Here is a 20,475-nt window from a genome sequence, read left to right on the forward strand (position 1 = left end):
TTTTGTATTTTTTTTCTTCAAATTACATTTGACTCTCCCTCTTATTTTTTTACATCCTAACAAATTCTCCTTAATTATTTAGCTCACATCACCTAGACCCGTCCCTCTTAGGTGTTTAATAATTTAATAAAAAATAAACATATATTCGTCACATGACTTTTAATGAAAATTTATTTTTAAAATATCTTTATTTTTTTCCGCACATTGATACCCCTGTATTTTTTCCAAATTACACTTGACACTCCTCTTTTTTTACATCTTACAAAACTCTCTTTAATTGTTTAGCTCACATTATACTCATACTTCCTCCCTTCCAGGTGTTTAATAATTTAACAAAAAGTAAACATATGCATTACATAACTTTTAATGAAAATTTATATCTAAAATACTCTCGTTTTATTTCTCTTAATTCCATAAAAGACATGACACAATTTTTAACTTTAAAAATATTTTAACATTTTTCGTTTTTTTTTTCTATCTCTAATTGGACATGAGCTCAACTTTTTGTTAGATGTGAACCCACCTTGTTGGTACGCTGTCAAGACTCTTTCTTCTTTTCTTTAGTTCATTTTTTTTTGTGCGTGTTGAGTTGTTTGGTTGTGTGTTTTTGTTAGACGTGTTTCCAACAATGCTTCTTAATTGAATATGATACTTTGTTTTCAATTTTAGTATTTTACTTCTGAATCTGTGTTTTAAACTCTTTGTTTTAAATATTTATTTTTAATGGCTAAGTATTTGATATAATATCTCAATCAAAAATTATATCTTCTTCAAGTGTTAATAACAATGAATTGGAAGTCAAATATTAAAAGAAAAACTGTTATGGCCTTAAGAAAAATTCATTCACAAAATCAATTGTTAATCTGTTATTGAGTATTTAACAAATATATTAAATCACTTGTGTCTGCTTACATATTTTAATTAACGTTAACAGAAAGGAAGTAAAAATAATGTAGAAAAAATGGAGAAATATCAGGTATAATTTGAGAAAAATATAGGAGTGCAAGTGTAACAAAAATATTAGGACAATTTTGTTTGTTCACGTATTTTAATTAATAGTAGTTAACTATGTTAACAGAAGAGGAATAAAAGTAATATAAAAAAATATTGATTGTAATTTGAGAAAAATATAGAGAATGCAAATATAATTTAAAATTGCATTCAAGCTTATGCCGTTAAGTCTCGTTGCTGTTACTGTGTTTGATAAGTAAGGCATATGTCATCCACCCGTCGTCAATTGGTCACACCTTACGTCTGTAAATATAGAAATGCAACATTTCAAGAAATAAAAGATAGTCGAAAATAGTTATCGATAATATTCTGATAAACATGAAAATAAATATTTTTACTTCATGTTCTTAAAAATATAAGATGATTAAGTGAAACAAAGGTTTTATAGTCTCACATCATTGTATCTTAGCTAGAAGACTAATTTCACAATTTTACATGAAAGGAATTTTAATTAAAACTTAATTGAAGTTCTAATCCGTCAGGTATGAGAATTGTGCAATTTTAACCTTCCAAAATTCATTTAGGCTAGTTAGTTCTCATTCTTTTGTTAAAAAATTAATAGATTTTGCTCAGAATATAATCCTAAAGTAAGTTTTGTCTTACAGTGTAAAATAGATTTATCTCTATCATTTAACTATTTAGTGACTTAGATTTCACCATTTTTAATGAATTTTGTATTAATTTTTTTGATAATTCTCATATAATGATTAGTTTGGGCAATTCTCATCCCATTATTACAACAATAAAATATATATCTATTTGACTTTTTTAGATAACCAATGAAATATTTATTGATTATTCTTGCATCCAATATTCTTTCGTGTGGATTATAAATTTTTATTTTTGTCTCACAACCCAAATATGTAGGTGTCTTATATTGGGTGTCTTATTTGTCCACAGTTTAAAATGTGTCTTTAAAATTATCTTACTAGGAATCATATTCAACAAATACATGACAGTTTTCAAGACATATATCCACAAAGATAGGAGTAAAGTTTAACTGCTTAGCATGTTCCTAACCATATCTATTAAAGTTATGTTACGCCTTTATGATACACTATTTTGTTGTGGTATACCAAGCATTGTGTATTGCGCACAAATGTCACATTTATGAAGGAGTTTAACAAATGGACCTGAGTGCTAACCAGTTTCATTGTATCTTTTGTAATATTCATTACCTCTATCAGACCTAATAATTTCATTCGAGTAAATTTCTAAGACATCTAGTACCTGAGATTTCTCATGTAGTAAATAGATAGACATAACTATTACGTGAATAGTCATCAATAAGGATGATATATCATCTTTCATTTTTGAAAGAATTAACATCAAAAAGGCCTACAAATATCAATATGCATAATTTCAAAAAGCTGAGTGCTTCTTGTAACTCCTTTTTTGTATGTTTTGCTTATTTTTCCTTAATACAATTCACACAAAATACTTAGATCCGTAAAATTTAGATCACGAAGAATTTCATTCTTTATTAATATCTCCATTCTTTCTCTTAAAATATAATCTAAGCGTTTATGTCACAAAAAAGCAAATAGTTCATTCACTAAACTACGTTTAGTGTCAACATTGTGATGCAAAGTTAAAAACATACAAACCATCTAATTTCAATTTATATAAACTATCACAAAGAATACCAATACTAGTGAGATAATTATACTTAAATAAACTGAAATATTTATTACCAAAATTTAAAGAGTATCCAATAACATAAGTTTAGATAATGAAACTAAATTATATTATAAAAAATGGTGAAATTAAATTAAATAAACTTTATTAGAATTATATTATTTAAAACCATTTTCTAACACATACTTTATTAATAATACTATTTTAAAAAAAAAGTATATTTTTAAATTTTTTTCTTAAACAACCATTTTTTATTTGTATAACAATAACTTTAATTTGTATGTCTCTTAGTTGCATGATTACAAAAAATTAGATATAAAGTTTTTTCAAACAGCAAAAAAGATAAGAGATTTTTTTAATTAAATAAAATGGTAAAATAAAATAATGAAGAAAAAATTGGGAAGAAGAAAAAAATTAAAAGCTTATAAGCAAGTTTATTTTTTTTCAAATAACTTATCAAAAGTTACTTAAAATAGTTTATGTAAAATAAGTTATTAAACTAAATTCTTAATAGTCAAAGCAGCTTATAAATTTTCTGAAAAGCCTTGACAATGGAAAATTTTTTAATTAATGAAAAAATGACTAACATATTTATTGGTGCGTGTGGTGTGGGTCAATATCACAATTTCTTTGTCCATATCATTACAAATATATTTTTTATAACAATAGATTTTTTTTTGTTTTTCTTATCTTCCACTACTAATAAAGAATCACAATTTCTTTATCCATATCATCACAAATAGTTGATATTTCTTATAATAAATAATTAATAAATAAGTAAATAAGTTTTTTTCTATTTTTAAAATGAAAAGAACGAGGAAAAGGAAAAAAAACAGAGTTTTCAATTCTGTCAAAAAAGTAAGTGAAGTATTTATTATTATTATTATTATTAGTAAAATAACAATAATAATAATAATAATAGCAATAAATGATGATGATGTCACATTGACACTAAAACATTTAAAGGGAACAATTCTCTTTCTCTTTATTTATATGTTTAGCGTGATAGTAATCCTATTTTAAGTGGTATGCCATTTTTCTTATTTTTATAATCTATATAGCTCAAGTCTTTGCACCTCAAATATAATTTAAAAATAAATAAGTTATAAGGGATTTTTTGTAAGTGTGAAAATCATGATTATTTTATTGTTCAAAATGTTCTTAATTAGTTAATTTAAAATTTTCGTCAAACCTTTATTTCAATCAATTTGAATTTTATAATAATAAAAAAAAGGACCGAACATTTTATAGCCATTCAATTATTAAGGATAAAGAAGTTAAATTAACTTAACTTCATGAAGCCTATTTAATTTGAGGTTTGAAAAAATTAGATAAATTTAAATTACTTGTAAAATCAGGCCAAGTTAATAAATTTGTAGCCTATATAAAAAGTGAATCAATTTGACATCTCTTTGACTTGTCAGACTAGACTGACCTAACTGATACATTTTAACATATTTAATTCAATTATTTTTTTTATTTTCATTTTCATTTGTTTAAGTTTATTTTTTGGACTCATTTGTTTTTACAATTTATATTAGATTCTACCACTTTTTGAGTATCCTTAGACATAATTTTGTGTATATTCATTCATCTCTTAACGTAATGTACAACATCAACCCGTTTTTTTTTTTTTTTACAGAAACATCAACCTTTTCAGCCGATGTTTCATTTGTAAATGCGTATATTGTAGCCTGTGGAAAACAAAATTATAGTTTGGGCAACAAAAAAGAAGAAACAAAGTTATAGTAAATGAAATATGTATAGTAAATCATATATACTATTCCAGCCATTTTACATCCTAAGTCCTAACCCTCCTTGCCTAACAACTCATTGATAATCTATAACATCATAAGTTGCAGGGCACCGGTTTGCTAAGATTTCCTTGAGAGAAATCCCTATCTACAGTCTCAGCTAAAGAAAAAAATTACATTGATTTATTTATGAATTGGAAGATCTATCACAATTGGCAGAGGCCCATCCAATCTGCTGTTTCTCGTTGTCATAAATCACTAACTTATCTTGTAAAGAGATATCTGTCAAGAGCAAAACAAAATGTTTTACAATCAATTAGCAAAATTACAAAAGAGAGAAAAATAAGACTTATATTTTATTGGTATCTGAAATTTTGCTCACCTCCAATTATGTTAGTATTTCCTAGTCCTATTTCAGTGCCATCTAGAATTCCCAAGCAGACATTGCCATGTTTCTGAAAAAGGGTAGCATGTAAGACAATACACACATAATTTATTTTATTCCTTTCATTAGAAAGAGAAATAGAGAGAGAGAGAAGGTTCTCACAGTGACAATTAGATAAGCTTCTGGTGGTAGCTGCAGCAGCGAGTTCTTTGATTTTGTGAAGCTCAGTAATAGTGGCTTAAAATTGCTAGTGACATCATGCAGAGATTTGAAAGGCTTTGGACCCCTCCAACAAATTGGTAGTGATGAATCCTCAGTTGCTCTACTCAATGGCTTTCCCCTTAAATCATTAGTTACCTGAATCATAGATCAAACATTACTAACAGAAGATGGGAGGTAATTATCATTTGCCAAACAATACAATAACAAGGCTACTTGGATTCCATATCTCACCAGATTAACAAGAGCTTTATGAGCTTTGGAATTGAAGTATGTGTAGGAGCTCCCACTATCAAAGATAAGTTGAAGGCCCTTCACAGAAGTAGGCTTTCTATCGAAAAACAGGTCTGCTGGTCCTGTTTTATAGTGTTGTCTGAAACAAAGACTGTGTGTAAGTTCTCATGAGTAGCAATATCTCATAAAGGAAACAAATAATATCTATTTTAATTTTTAACACTTACGTGGAGGAACTCTGCAATAAGGGTGTCCAAACAACTCCAGATTGGGGAACAAGCTGATCTCCAAAGAATAAAAAGCCTCCTCCTCTTTCACTTAAGCAGTGGCCTACCACATTGCGAATTAGGCCAAGAGAGTGAAGCTGAGACAGAATGCTTGTCTTGCCATTTCCAAGGCCAAGAACCCCTGCTGTGGAAGCTGAGGGATTATGACCAACATGTTTTTGATCATATCCACACCTAGCATGCAACAGAATAAGGAAATCTTTATTATCTAGGAAGGTGAACAATTGTAGTTTTAAACAAAAGACAAGATAATAGCATGTTTATGATAAATGAAATTATATATATTTTTAGTCTATCCCAAAAAACTTAAATCATTTTCTTTTGGTGATTTAGGAAAAAAGTGTCATATAAATGAGGGCTAAAAAAATCTTTAATTGATGATATATGGACACCCATGTTTTTTAAATACCTCTCATTTCTCTCTATCTCTCTATCTCACTTTTATCTCTCTCTCATTAGGTGTTTAAAAAAACCTGGGTATCCATGTATCATCACTCAAAATCTTTTGTGAAGGACAACGACATATCTGACACATTTTATAAATGAATGAGTAAAAGAGACCATTAATTTCTAAGAGATTTAAAAGAAACATTGTCCTATTGATCAAAAGCATAATCAAGCCTTACAAATGTTTCAGCATTATGATCAATTTGAAATTAGTAAACGCAAGCACTGTGAAATAGATGGGGAGAAAACACTCACCCGAAAGCCAGGATAGGACGTGCTAAAGACCCGTTAGTGAATTTAAGGGGAATATTATCTCTGAGTAGCACACCGAGAGATGATCCTTGGTCTGCATACTCAACCTCATAGTCGCATTGCTCATTTGGTCCAGCACAGTGATGGTTTGGTGCTGACTGGATTGCTTTACACAAGGGATCCCCACATTTCACAAGGTTGCCATTGGGTTTATAAAGTCGATTTCGAGGCTAAAAAAGCACCAATTAAGGAAATGAACATCATCATTCATCATAAGATGATTGGTTAGTAATTAGTAATAATAAGTAAAAGTAGTTGAGAACGTTTGAAACTTACTATGGTGCAACCTTGGCATGGTGCATCACACTGAACCCAAGTGAGATCACTACCTGTGTCAATGTCAAGATCATAAACCTTGGGGGGATTGCCAATGGCAAGGCTCACCGTGTAATACCTGCATATGAAGGAAGAATTCATTCATTAACTTTTACAAAACCAATCATCATGTTACTATGAACAAGGATGATCAAAGGAAAAAAAAAAATCACACAAAAAGGGGGGTGGGGGTGGGGTCTGTCAAAGCCAAACTACTTTTTTGTGTGATTCTTCTTTCTCTAAAAAATATTCAGAAAGGCATTGGTAGGATCACTCAATGAAACTCGAATTAGTTCGATATAAACGAGGATGATTCTGAAACTTCCTATATTAGAAGAACTAGTCAGAGTAAAATGGTTGAGCGGAGTATTCAAAGGTCTAAAAGGGGGATACAGAACCATCGTCCAAATCAGAAAAATACTCCCTTTATTTATTTTTTTAATTAATGTAGGGATAAAAAGAAAACGTTACAAACAATTAGCACGGTTCATATCATAACACAACCACACAAGTTCAAAACTTTCCGAAAAAAAATCCAAGCCCAGAAAAAAAAAACCTTGAAAGTTTTGGAGAAGAACAAAAAATGAGAGAGTTTGGAAGACTTTTAGAAGAAGATTGTTGAACAAGTCAGAGGATACAATAGTGAAGATAATATAACATACCCAAGTGGATATACATTTCCTTTAATCTGAAAAGCAACAGAGGAACCAAGGGAAGAAGCAGAGCTTGAAGGTCTTGGATTCTTGGAGTTGAGAACCTGATCCGAGAGAGAGGTTGGGACAATGGCAGAAAGGAACAGAATGAGTAAAAGCGTCGTCAATGGAATTCCCCTGCTTTTCGCAACCATCTTCAGAAGAAAAAAGGGGTTGGTATTTCAAAATCAGAATTGAGAATTGTGATGAAAACAAAGAACTGTGACTAAAGGGTGTCTGCGTGTTCATGAACGGGTTTCGATTTATAGGGAGAGAAAAACGCGCACACTGGAATGGAACCTTCTCACCTCATTAATTACTACTATGACTTATTAAGGTGACGAGGAAAATTGGTTTTCGTTTCAATTTTTTTTTTTTAAAAAGGCTTATTAATTTTTTAGTAATTATAAAAAATAAAAACGAATCTTTGAAATAACAAAATCTTGTAAAAAAATGTTACCAATCTATTTTCTTAAATATATTTTTTTAGCGAAATTCTGTTATTAGATAAAATTTATGTACAATATATTAAATAAAAAATAAGACTTGCACGAATTTCGCTTAATTCTAAGAATATGTTGAATTATATTGCCAATATTTTTATATGAGAATCTAACAAGTTTTATCATTAAACAAGTCTTTTTTTTTTAAAAAATCACGAAACGAGTGAATTAACTGATATAAGGTTATGTTAATTTAATAATCAATAATTCAAACATTTGTTTTTCTCTACAACATTATATTTAGGTATTGAATATTAATTTTCGTCTCCTATGTTTCTGACTTATAAAAGTGCTAAACTATTCATTAGATGATTGGGTTTTACTTCTATAAAAAGGAATTCTTTTAAAAGTTTGACTTTTTTTAAAGAAAAAAATAAATTACATTTTTAACGGTTAATTAAAAATAAACTATTTTTTACTTCAAATATATATATATATATATATATATATATATATATATTAAAATAAAATATTAAGTTTATGTGAAAATATATGCATGTAAAATAAATCATGAAATAATTTAATTAAAATAATTTTTTTACATTTTCATTTGATTATAGATTATTATGTATGATAAAATTATTAAATTTTATAAAATTACAGAGTTGTTCTAAAGATTATGAAATTGTTAAAATATTAATGATAATTTTTTAATCAATAATCATAATTATATTTTATCTTCTTGAAGTATATTTCTCTTATTTTATCGAGTTATATAAATCATTTTTATATACATAAACTGATGTTGCTAAGATTTTATAGTATTTTAGTGTGTGGTGGACCAGTGGTTACTTTTGTTGATAAATATTTGAAATTTATAAATTAAAGAATGTAACAATTGAATAAAGGATAAAACTTAAATGCCCTTATATAAATGTGTTTATACTATTTTTTTTAATAAGAAAACACATGTTATTGCACATATTATATTTTCATTTATGAATTACTATACTTGTGTGGTGTTCTCATTGAAAAAATAATAGCACAAAAATATACCTAAAACAACACATATGTCGTATTCTTTTATAAAATATTTACTAACTTTTAAAATATATGAGGTTTTTAGATCATTTGTTAATTAAGGAATTAAAAGAAAAAATATTTATTGTAGAAATAGTGGAAAGGGACGAAAGAATTTGGAAGTTTCGTGGTTGAAGCAGGAAATGATCACCGTTGGAATATAAACGCGTATTGGTCTTTGCGTCTTTCTAACATGTTAACAGAAAATCCTACAACTCAACATCAATGCGTTTGACTGAAAATCAATGCGTTTCTTTGGTTCTTAATTTAAAGAAACGCTACATAGAGTGTTAGTATTAAAGATGTTTCGAATATGTACAGTTAAAAAAATTAAATAAAAACTAATGTGTTACTCTATCATTTTAATTAAACAATAATTTATTTAATCTACTAGTATTAATTGATAATTAGTAATGTATTATAATTATAGCTATAAAATAAAAATGTCTTGATAGGACATACCGTACCAAAGTTGTTTCCCACCAATTATCAATATCCTTCTATTACTTACATTGTTTGGTATGTGTGAATTAAACTGTGATGAATGAAAGTAAAAACAAAACAGTGAAAATTATTTGGTTGGAGCTAGTGAAAGTGCTATAAAGGTTTTGAATAAAAGGTGGTTCCTATAAATTAATATTTGGCTGCAAAATAATGATGTTTTTTATATAATAATAAATGATAAAAATAATGCTAAAAAATAAATAAGATTTATATTCATAATAAAATAATTATAATAAATGACAATATTAATAAAAATATATTTGTATTAGATATTAAATTTTCTTATTTTTATCTACCAAATCATTTCTCATAAAAAAATCATCTAAAATTACTTTAATTTAAATATTTCATTTATTTTCACTCTCCTTTGCTCCAATCAAACAATCTTACTCGTCTTCTCTTTTTTTACTCTATTTAACTTTTTTTTTATTCTTTTTCATTTCTCATCACCAAACACAAGTTTACTCCATTCATATTATTGTACATTAACAATATATTTTTATTATATTTTTTTATTTAAAAGATTTGAATTAAAGTATTATAATTTAAAAATTAAGTAGTAACAACTTATATTTCTTAACCAAGTAGTTAAAGATTTAAATTCATCTATCATGTGTGTGTTCAGAGGTTCAACGGAGATTAATGACAATTTTTAACGATAAATATTTGATATCTATGATTATAAAAAAATATAATTTAGGATAATGATATATGGATAACCTCAATGTTTAAAATAGCTGGTTTATATCTATTTTTATCTCTCTCTTTTTCCCACGTCAAATATCTATTAGGCTATTATATAATTTATTTCTCTTTCCCTCTATGTGTAGTTTAACGTATGGGTGTCTAATATTCATTCTAAGAAACAACTTTGTTAATGTACATCTACAGTGTTCAGCAAAAATATTCAGTGTTCAACACGAAGTGTTAGGTTTTGGAATGTAAAATTAATAAATCAATCATATAGCTTCGATAAATTTTTGTTTTGAAGAAGTCATAGTAATAGGGTTATAGCTAGGAAACTAGTATCATTCCCCCAGTCAATGCCCTCGTTTCAAAGGTGTATGGCAGCCCGGAACTAATTAAAAATATACGTGTGTTCTCCCTTATCGCTACCGGCCAGCAGGTAAAGCTCAACAAATGGAAGCAAAATTTCTTGCATAAAACTAGATACAGGTGCAATGGACACATATAATTACTCAATGTTTTTGTCTCCTTCTAATTACAACTTAATTAACCAGCACGATTTAGACCCTCTTATTTGTAACACAAGACAGGAATCACTAATATAACTATATAACATTCTAGACAAAGTAATTCTGTAGTGCAAATTAATATGCAATCCACAGAAAGAAAAGTCACGAAAGAAATAAGATATATATCACGTACGTAATTTCATTTTTCCTTGGAAACGTGTGAGAGAATATACATATATACAGGTTCACATTATTATATATGTAATTTTTAGCAATATTTTTTTTATCTAACATTTAATAAAAATATTACTAAAAATCTTTAGTTACATTAAAAAATATTAGTCAAATTATAAATAAATATTAATAATATATTTTTGTGATATTTTATCAAATATTTTATTATATATAATCTATATTAGTAAAACCTAAAAATATCATAAAAAAACTTTAACGACACTACTTATACATAACATTTGATAAATATTATAAAAATATATTAATAATATTTATTCACAATTTGATTATATTTTTCATAATCTTTCTTCTTCTTCTTCATGGAACAGCAGCGGTAGTTTCAGAATGCCTCCTCATGATCTGAAGTCGCGGAATGCCAGCCGCTGGAAAGACACTCCAATCATGTATTCCAATTCATCTGGGATGCTAAAACCACCACCAATTGAGAAAAAAACTTGAATGCACTCTGGAAGACTTGTGCTATGGATGCAAGAAAAAAATCATGATCACAAGCGATGTCCTCACCGATACAGGGTTAGTAACTTCGTATCCATCCATTAATCCCTTCATGTCATTCATTGATTTCTGTTCCTTGTTCCTTGTTAATATACATGTCAAAATATATCCAGAGTACTATGTTTGCTTTTTGAAAGCATATTAGCTGGGTAAACTTTGAGAATATATTAACAAATCTGAAGTTGTGTTGTACAATCTTTGTCTAACAAAATTTGAACTGTTAGTATAAAACATTATGAGTCTATCCTAACCAAATGATTCATCATACTAACATTGCGGAATTCTGATGGTATATGTCAATTTGTTTGTTTATTGTTGTACTTTTCCTCTGGTCTCAAATATAAAAAAATAAAATATTTTTCCCCCTCAAATATAGGAGAATTCTAACTAATTTTTTTATTTAATATTATTATTTCTAAAATATTTTTCATTTAATTGTTAATTTCAATTATTCTTTCTTATCCTTATACTAAATTCTAATTAAAGATAAATTAGAAAAAATATTATTTTTTAATTAAAATTAATTAAGTTAAATGTGATTAATTATCTTTCTTAATCAATATATCATTTTTTTCTTATATTTGATACAAGAAGAATATGCCATTTGTGCTTCATTTTGATAGTATCATGACTCATTGTTATAGAAGACTCGTAATATTTGACAAAGACCATGATAGCATGAGCAAGTCTAATAACATTTTTTTATATAAGAGCATATGAGGTGAGAGTGTGTGGGAGAAACAAATCATAACCATCGAATTCAAATAGATAGTGGAGATTAAAACTAATTAAAACAATCTTGATCATTCATGAACGGTTGTATGATCAAGATTAATTCTTCTCATCTCTCAGGCTCTCACTAGATGTGTCTCCTATGTATATGTGTATGGAAGAATATTTGCAAGATCAGGATTTCCACCGTTTTGTATTTGGAAAAAGCTTAATGAATATGGTTGATATTTGTTCTTACAGTGGAATTGTTCAAGAGGAAGAGCTGCTAACAATAAATGTGTAGCCTGGATGGACAGAAGGAACAAAGATTACATTTGAAGGAAAAGGAAATGAGAGACCAGGAGCATACAGAGAAGATATAATATTTATCATCTCCGAGAAAAGACACCAGTTATTTAGAAGAGAAGGAGATGATTTGGAATTGGGTGTAGAAATTCCCTTAGTAAAGGCACTAACTGGGTGTACAATATTAGTCCAACTATTGGGTGGAGAGCACATGAATTTGACACTTGACAATATCATACACCATGGCTATGAGAAGATCATCCCTGACCAAGGCATGCCAATCTCTAGAGAACCAGGAACAAGAGGAAACTTGAAAATTACATTTCTAGTTGAGTTTCCAACGGAACTCACAGCTAGTCAAAGATCAGAGAGGTTGTTCGTATTTTACAGAATTCTTGATTATTGTCAAAGCCTTTTTAGTTTTTAGATCCCCAAGAGTAATCTATGATGCCTTTTCTTTCTTTCATTCTTTCATTTTTTATTATTATAAGTGAATAGATTAAATATCTCAATCTTTGTGGCACACCATAGGTCCCAAAAGCAAGGCAATGCTTAATAGTTGGCGGAGTAAGAATCACTGCAGAGTATACAAATCGAAAATTAAGCATTGGAAATTCACTTTGCTAATCATTAATCACTCAATAGAAACTAACTTCTTGTTAGAGCTACTTTGTTTGCAAATGTACAAATTTCTGAATTCTGAGGATGGTATGTGCAAAATCCCGTGTTAGGCTATTGAGCCCGTTAGATACAGGCATACAGCAATCATCCTTTTTGGTAACCATGTATGTTTGAAAACCACGGGTTTAATAAGACACTGTCTTAAGAAAGGAAACACTGACAAAACTAAAACGCAATTTCATTATTATTAATACGGCCCTCCAAAGGAAACTAATTTAAGTAATCTGAGGGTAATATTTACAAAGGTTCAATTTGATGGCGTGCCTGAACCATATGTTATGTGAGGGTGTGGCCTAAGTCCTATTAGAATCTACCAAAGTTAAAGGTATTTTCATGAGAAACGACATAAAGGGGGAGAATGATGCATTGTGTTACTAGGCGTCGGCATGCCTTATCCTCTAAGAACTTTTGTTGCATCAGTTTATACAGTTTGCTGTTAGGTATGGTCATACCTTATCTAAAGAGACATGATATATAAGGATTGGAAATGTTAGGTGTGGGTACGTCTCATCGAAAGTGATTTTTTTTTTCTTCTTATTATGAGAATAGCTAATTAATCTTGTAATTGATTTAGACTTCCATTAATTTAGACTTAGGTGTGGATAAGCCTTAATACTTGTATCTTGGATCAATATATAAGGTCCCACATATCAGTACATGGGAAAGAGATAGTGAAGGAAAAAGAAAAGCTTTCAATTGTAAGAGTCTCTGTCGGAGAAAGTCAATAACTGAGATTTTTCTTCAAGAATTGAAGGTTTCGTCTTCTATGAGAGAGGCTTCTAAGAGGGCTTTTGTGTACATTCACAATCTTTGTACATTTTATTCAATCATAGTAGAAATTTTGTTGTTGCGTGTAGATTAGCCAATATTGGGTTAACCACTGGAATTTTTTTGTCTTGATATTGTTCCCCTTATCTCGTTTATAGATAGTTGACTCAAAACGCAAACACAGCTTTCAATTCAAATATTAATAATACAGTGCTCTTCAATATTCAGACTCACAGCACTGCCATCACCATGAGAGACCAAAACCACTAGAAAAATCTGGATTATGAATTTATGTCATACATAAGAGCATGCATTGTCTTTCCGTGAAAGGCATGTTAATATGTACATATATACACAGTATTATATAGTATCACAGCCTGCATAGCCTCTAAAAGGCATTAGCCACATTACAATTTACAACCACAAGACATCTAACACGATCACGAAGAAAAGTAGCATTGATCATTTTGCTTTTTTCATGCACAATACTCTCGCTTATTTGTTTTCTTCTAAAACACAAAATAATAATAAAGCTACACAGCATGATAAAGTACAAAAAAAGAAAAGAACGAAAGATGCATCAACAACTGCTAGATTTCAAAACAAATTGAGCTTAGGACCATCCGAAAAGAGCACGAATTATTCCGAGGAAACGACCACCGATGAGAGCCTTCATCAATCTCAGCTTTGTATCCGTGTATGGTGGGTACCTTAATGATGAATCACCAGCAAAACTGCGATAAAGAACTGCCTTTTTGTGTGTAAAAGCATCAAAAGAGAACTTCCCATGGTATGCACCCATTCCACTCTCCCCAACTCCCCCAAATGGCAAAGTATCAACGACAAGCTGCACCAGGTAAAGGAAAATACACATGATTATTGATTCAAAACAAAAAATAAGAAATATTGATTAACAATGTTATATCCATATCTATAGATATCATAATCTATGACCAAGTCATCTAAGAAATTCATCAAATTCAATGCGAATCAACAGATCGAAGGACATGATTATTGCACACACATACATGCATCACACACATTTAAAAAGGTACCTCTTTTTTTTATCACCCCCAAGAGAGATACTGAAATACATATATATATTTAAAATTTATTTTCTTGACATTAACTAAAAATTATCTATCCATTTAAGTTTAAATATATCTTTTAAAAAATGAATTCATCTTTCATGGCAACAAACTGTCAGCAACCCAAACCTTGAAGCTGATTAGGACCTTAATCCTGTTCAGCGATAAAATCCTATAATATAAAGGCACACGCAAACTCATGCATTCATGGAAAATTTTTAAAATAAGAAATATTACATGTAAGACAGTGTCATTGACAAGCAAACCCCCTGCAGGAACATTCATTACGAACTGCTCCTTTAACTTCTTGTTGGTTGTAAATATATATGCAGCCAGGGGCTTTGTTCCTGAGTTGATCAAATCAATACTTTCTTCCACTTTATTCACCTGTTACAAGCAAGAAAAAAAGTATTATAGACTTATTATAGTTAACCTTCCAGTGCTTTAAATTAAAAGAAGCAAATAAAGTTTATTACCGAGAACTTTTTAAATTACAAACACCTAGACGTTTCCACGTTATTTTATAAGCATTTATCTAATTAAAACATATGTAAATGTTCATACCGTGATAATAGGAAGTAATGGACCAAATATCTCATCACCCATTATCAGAGAATCTCGCGGAACATCCAATAAAAGAGTGGGAGCAATCCTTCTGCAAATTTTGGGGCAGTAAAAAAGCCAATAATGTCAAGATCTATTGCATTTCTTTAATGATAAAATCTCCCATCCAAGCTGGCTAAAAGTTAAATTTAATTAAAAACAGATCGATTAAGGGAGCTTACAATTTCTTTTCATCCTTTTCACCTCCATAAACAATCTTGCCAGCAACCTTATCATCATCCAATAGCTTTGACAATCGAGCAAAGTGGTTGGAAGTCACAATCCGAGACAAATCTTCTGATTCCAACGGGTTCTTTCCATAACATTTCTCCAATTCAGTCTTTAGGGCATCCACCTAGAAATTGGAGATATCAAACAATAAATAAACAAAGACATAGATTCAGAACTCTAATTACACATAGGGAAAGTTCCATACCAACTCGGGAGCACAATCTTTTGTTGTTATAACATAATCTGGAGAAATGCAGGCTTGTCCATTATTCAATCCCCACTTGCCAGAAATTATTCGCCTAGCTGCTATCTGTGAATACAAATTAATTTTAAGTAAAATATGAAATTGAAAGAGAATAAAGTAATAAAAAGTAATTGAAAAACCAAGAGGCTTAGGCAATACCTGCAAATCGACATTGGAATCAACAACAACAGGAGATTTTCCTCCAAGCTCCAGCACAACTGGTGTAAGGTGTTTTGCAGCAGCAGTCATCACTATTCTTCCCACTTTTCCATTGCCTAACAATCCAAGAATTATTCATTTAATTTTCTTGCTGTTTTATGTTCAAATTAGGCATTAATTTGTACGTTTAGTCCCTGAGAAGGGATTCAAACTAGAATAATGATAAAGAAAGAAGAAAAACCTGTGTAGAAAATCTTGTCCCACTTTTGCTGCAATAGTGCGGTTGTTTCATCAACTGCCCCCTCCACAACTCTTATAAATGAGTTATCACAATACTTCTCTATCAATTTTAATAATAATGATGATGAGGCAGGAGCAATTTCTGATGGTTTTAGAACCACAGCATTCCCAGCAGCTATAGCTCCAACGACTGGATCAAGAGACAACACTGGCAATACAGACAGAGAATAACTTATCAGAAATGGCTGAAAATGTCAACTCAAAGTATATATAAAAAAACTCAAGTTTAAGTAAATATTTATTAACATACAAATTGGATAGTTCCATGCAGAGATGACCAACACAACACCCAGTGGTTCAGGTACTATTTCAGCTGACGAAGGAAAAGTTCTGATTGATGTTTTGACCTGAAATAAAAGGAACATCATGTGATGAATAAATAAATTATATACACAACATTATATTTAGGTCAAATTCCTTCTTCTGTGGAGGAAATTCAGATAAAATATACCTTTTCTGGCTTCATCCATTGTTTCAATTCCTTCAGTATGACTTCACATGAGTTTTTAAACATACCAACCTGCAACACAAATATTTAATTATGAAAATTAGAATTATAATAATTAGTTTTGTATTAAATAAATTACTTAATATACAATTTAAATACTTCAATTATCAAATTCATTTCAACACATCGAATATTTTATCAGTTTCTGAATGTTTAATTAATTTAAATTTAGTATAAATAATCATTCAGATAATATCATATAATCTAAAGGCTCTTTATTAAATTCATATGGTGTTAAAAAGTTATATTGAAAGAGTACGTAACATAATGCACATGCATATAATAAGCGAGTACGAATTTTTAAAAAAGAAAAAAAAATATTTCGAAGGTCAATATTCTAACAGTGTAGCGTATAGAATCACAAACATGATTTGACTAGACACGATTCTTAATCAACACACATGAGGTTGATCCTCTAACAGGTCATCGTCACTACCAAAAAAATCACGAAAACGCAAGCAAAGCAAGTTGTAGTTAAAACATGAGTAGATAAGAAAATTAAAGATCGGTGCCAAGCAGGAAAAGTAATGTAAGATCTGTTCATACAAGTGAAATCAATTTATTTAGTGAAGATTTGTGTTTGATTCTCATTATCTACAAAGTTGTTTACAATCATGAACCACAAGAAGATTAGTTTCTAATCTAGTGATTAGAAGACACCGAGAAAGAAAAAAAGACAAAATCACGACAAGTAGAAGTAGTAGTACCTCGTAGACGATGGTTTCGAGTGGAGGCTTGGCTAGGTCGGAACGAAGAGCGTCGACGATCTGTTCCTCGTTATCAACCACCGCCTTCAACAGAGCCTTCAGTTGTGACACTCTCCATTCATAACTCCGAGTCCTTCCCGAACCGAAGTTGTCCCTCAGCTCCTTCACCAAGGACGACGCCGTTTCTGCGTCAAACACATTCCTCTTCTGTGACTGCATCTCCTCAACCGACATTATATATTGTTATTATTATTTTCTCCGACAAAAAAGAAACAAGAGCTAGCAACGGTGAAATTGGGTTGGGTTTCAAAGTTAAAGCACATACATTAGGGAAGAGAGGAGAGCTCTCTATATATACATATATACATGTGTGTGAATAATGAATTCGATGATGGAAATTAAACTATATTATTATTATTATTATAATAGCAAAGGTGGAGAGATTAGTCGTAATTAATGACGTGAGGATGGCGTGTGGGAGGGGATTACAGCTAGCTTAATTGTGGCAATAATCGATCATTAACGTAAATATGAAGGGAACATCATCTATATGATGGCTTCAGGAATCAGGCTTGACGCAAAAACGTGGGTTCATATGGGCGATCGAGTAGGAATGAGCGTGTGGACTTTTACAACGTGAATAGAATAGTTTTATTTTGTTTCCAGCTTTGGATATAAAATGTTTCACGTAATTGCATAAGGACACAAAAACAGAGAAGGTACTAGTTAGTTCTAGCCCCTGAGCCGCATCCATTCCAATTTCGTCCAAACAGTCCACTTTACTATTTTTGGAAAAAAGAAAATAAGAACAAGTCACGTAGAGTCAATACGTAATTAATATGAATTTAAAATATTTTTATAAACCACTTTTGTAAACAACAATAAAATAAGTATATTTTTAATGTATATATACATATATATTAAATTCTATAATTGTTATATTTTATTTAATAATATATTTTTAATACACATAAACTTATATTGAAAACCACACATTTATATTATTGATATATCTAGACTTATATAAAAGTCATACATAATAAATTTAATAAACACATATATAATATATTACAGTTAATTTTATGCAATATTTGATAAATATAGAAATAGTACTATGTACGAAAATATGTTTTATATTAATATTATTTTAATTAATAGTACCATATATAAAAAATTTAATTAATTTTTACTATAATATTCATTAACTTAATTATCTTATATTCTTCGTTTTATTACTCATGTCAATATTAAACTAGCTAGATTTAATATAAAGAACTAAAAAAACATTAACAATGTTAAAATCTAAAAGTTAAAAAAAAATTATAAAAACTAGAACCAGACAAAATCACATTTATAGAGACTTAAAATATAATTAATCATTAAAAAATTAATTAGCAATATTGGTAACCAGAAATATATATATATAGACACACACATTTGCACTGAAAACTCTGTGTAGCAGCTAGGCCGTGCGCCCATGTCCCTGATCTGCCAAGGGAAGGGGGAATTGTCCAGAGTAGCTGGGCCTTGCGCGTGGGTTGAGTAACGGACCTTTTCATGGGTCAAGTAAATTAATTGTTAACAAACATATATATAACAAAATAAAACAGGGCCTGATAGTTACACTCCTCTTTTCATCTTCTCACCCCCTAAAATTTGTTTATTTAAAATTTCTATTTTTACATAGGTGGAGGAAAGTGTTGAAGACTAACTAAAGGATCCAGTATTGCACATGTAAAAGTAACCACGATCGACCCATCCAGAATAAATGGGACTTGGTATATGGAAAGTTGGTTGAGGAGACATGTCCACCAAACATGACCTCATGGAGACGTTTGGTACAAAAAAAAATTATGTATGAGAATTATCATTTTTCGGAATCATGAATTATGAGAATAGTGATTCCTATAAATGATTAACTGTATGTTTGAATGTGTGTTTTTAAAATTGATTTTAAATCCACGTGATTTTATAAAATTGATTTTAATTAAATGTGAGTTTAAAATAATGTGATTTTTTAATAAGTATTAAAAATTTGATATTGGATATATAATTACTAAAATAGGTTTTGGTTCCTGTCCTTTATATATTTGTTTACGTAAACATTTTTCGTATAAAAATAAATTAATTAATTATAACCTGTGAGCAATAATTCAACATAAATTACGGCCAAAAATATGAGTTATTATTTACTACGTCCATGTTCCAGTTTGTCCCTACAAACTTAGTAGGTATGATGGTTGTGAAGGGACTTGGGGTAGAATGGTAATCCATTTATTTTAATACATGAAAATTTATAAACAACCAAAGAAACAAATTAGAGTGAGAACAAATGCCATATAGGACAGTTAAAACATAAATATAATCATGCAAGCAAACACAATAAAATGGTGTAATTGATAATAATATAATCTTAAGATATGAAATTTGTAAATGAATAATAATTTATGAAATCCAATAAAATTCACTGGAGATCAATATTTTTATTTTAGATGAATAATGAGGGAGTAACACTTTGGTGAGTTGGTTTCACTGATGATAAAATAGTTAGTCTAACTATAATTCATTAACATCGAAAATTATGGACACAAGTGATTTAATGTTTTAATCTCTTAATCAAAGTCTAAAATTTAATTATTGAGTTGAACATAAAATCATAATCATAATTGAATACATCATTTTATTTTAAAATAAATTACCTAAAGAGAGTATTATCTCCTGGTTAAAAGAAAATACATATACAATTTTTAATAATTTTTAACACGTTTTTTTAAAGAATTCAATATCAATCATCGTTGTCAATATCCATATACAATTTTAAACATTGGCATTTCGTGGAGACAACGAAAAGGAGATCAGGATCTTTGACTGGAAGCATATGTTTACACACACCTAATATCCA

The 20,475-nt window shown here is 29.4% G+C and overlaps 2 protein-coding genes across 2 annotated transcripts; both read right to left on the reverse strand.

Annotated features, from left to right (window-relative positions):
* Nucleotides 1–4,392: 4,392 nt before the first annotated feature.
* LOC114415420 (aspartic proteinase Asp1-like) lies at nucleotides 4,393–7,549 on the reverse strand. Its single transcript, XM_028380093.1, has 8 exons — nucleotides 7,265–7,549; nucleotides 6,564–6,681; nucleotides 6,231–6,457; nucleotides 5,469–5,702; nucleotides 5,242–5,380; nucleotides 4,951–5,145; nucleotides 4,786–4,858; nucleotides 4,393–4,685 (listed from the first exon to the last, which is right to left on the reverse strand). Exons 1-8 carry the CDS (start codon nucleotides 7,447–7,449, stop codon nucleotides 4,591–4,593), a joined length of 1,266 nt encoding a protein of 421 aa, XP_028235894.1. The 5' UTR covers nucleotides 7,450–7,549; the 3' UTR covers nucleotides 4,393–4,590.
* A 6,436-nt stretch (nucleotides 7,550–13,985) lies between these two features.
* LOC114415421 (aldehyde dehydrogenase family 3 member H1-like) lies at nucleotides 13,986–17,908 on the reverse strand. Its single transcript, XM_028380094.1, has 10 exons — nucleotides 17,574–17,908; nucleotides 16,810–16,878; nucleotides 16,609–16,705; nucleotides 16,300–16,506; nucleotides 16,059–16,174; nucleotides 15,861–15,965; nucleotides 15,607–15,779; nucleotides 15,386–15,476; nucleotides 15,059–15,208; nucleotides 13,986–14,580 (listed from the first exon to the last, which is right to left on the reverse strand). The coding sequence occupies exons 1-10, from the start codon at nucleotides 17,805–17,807 to the stop codon at nucleotides 14,347–14,349; spliced, it is 1,476 nt and encodes a 491-aa protein (XP_028235895.1). The 5' UTR covers nucleotides 17,808–17,908; the 3' UTR covers nucleotides 13,986–14,346.
* Between the last annotated feature and the right edge of the window lie 2,567 nt (nucleotides 17,909–20,475).

The sequence above is a fragment of the Glycine soja genome, chromosome 6 (assembly GCF_004193775.1).
Source record: "Glycine soja cultivar W05 chromosome 6, ASM419377v2, whole genome shotgun sequence".
Lineage (NCBI taxonomy): Eukaryota > Viridiplantae > Streptophyta > Magnoliopsida > Fabales > Fabaceae > Glycine > Glycine soja.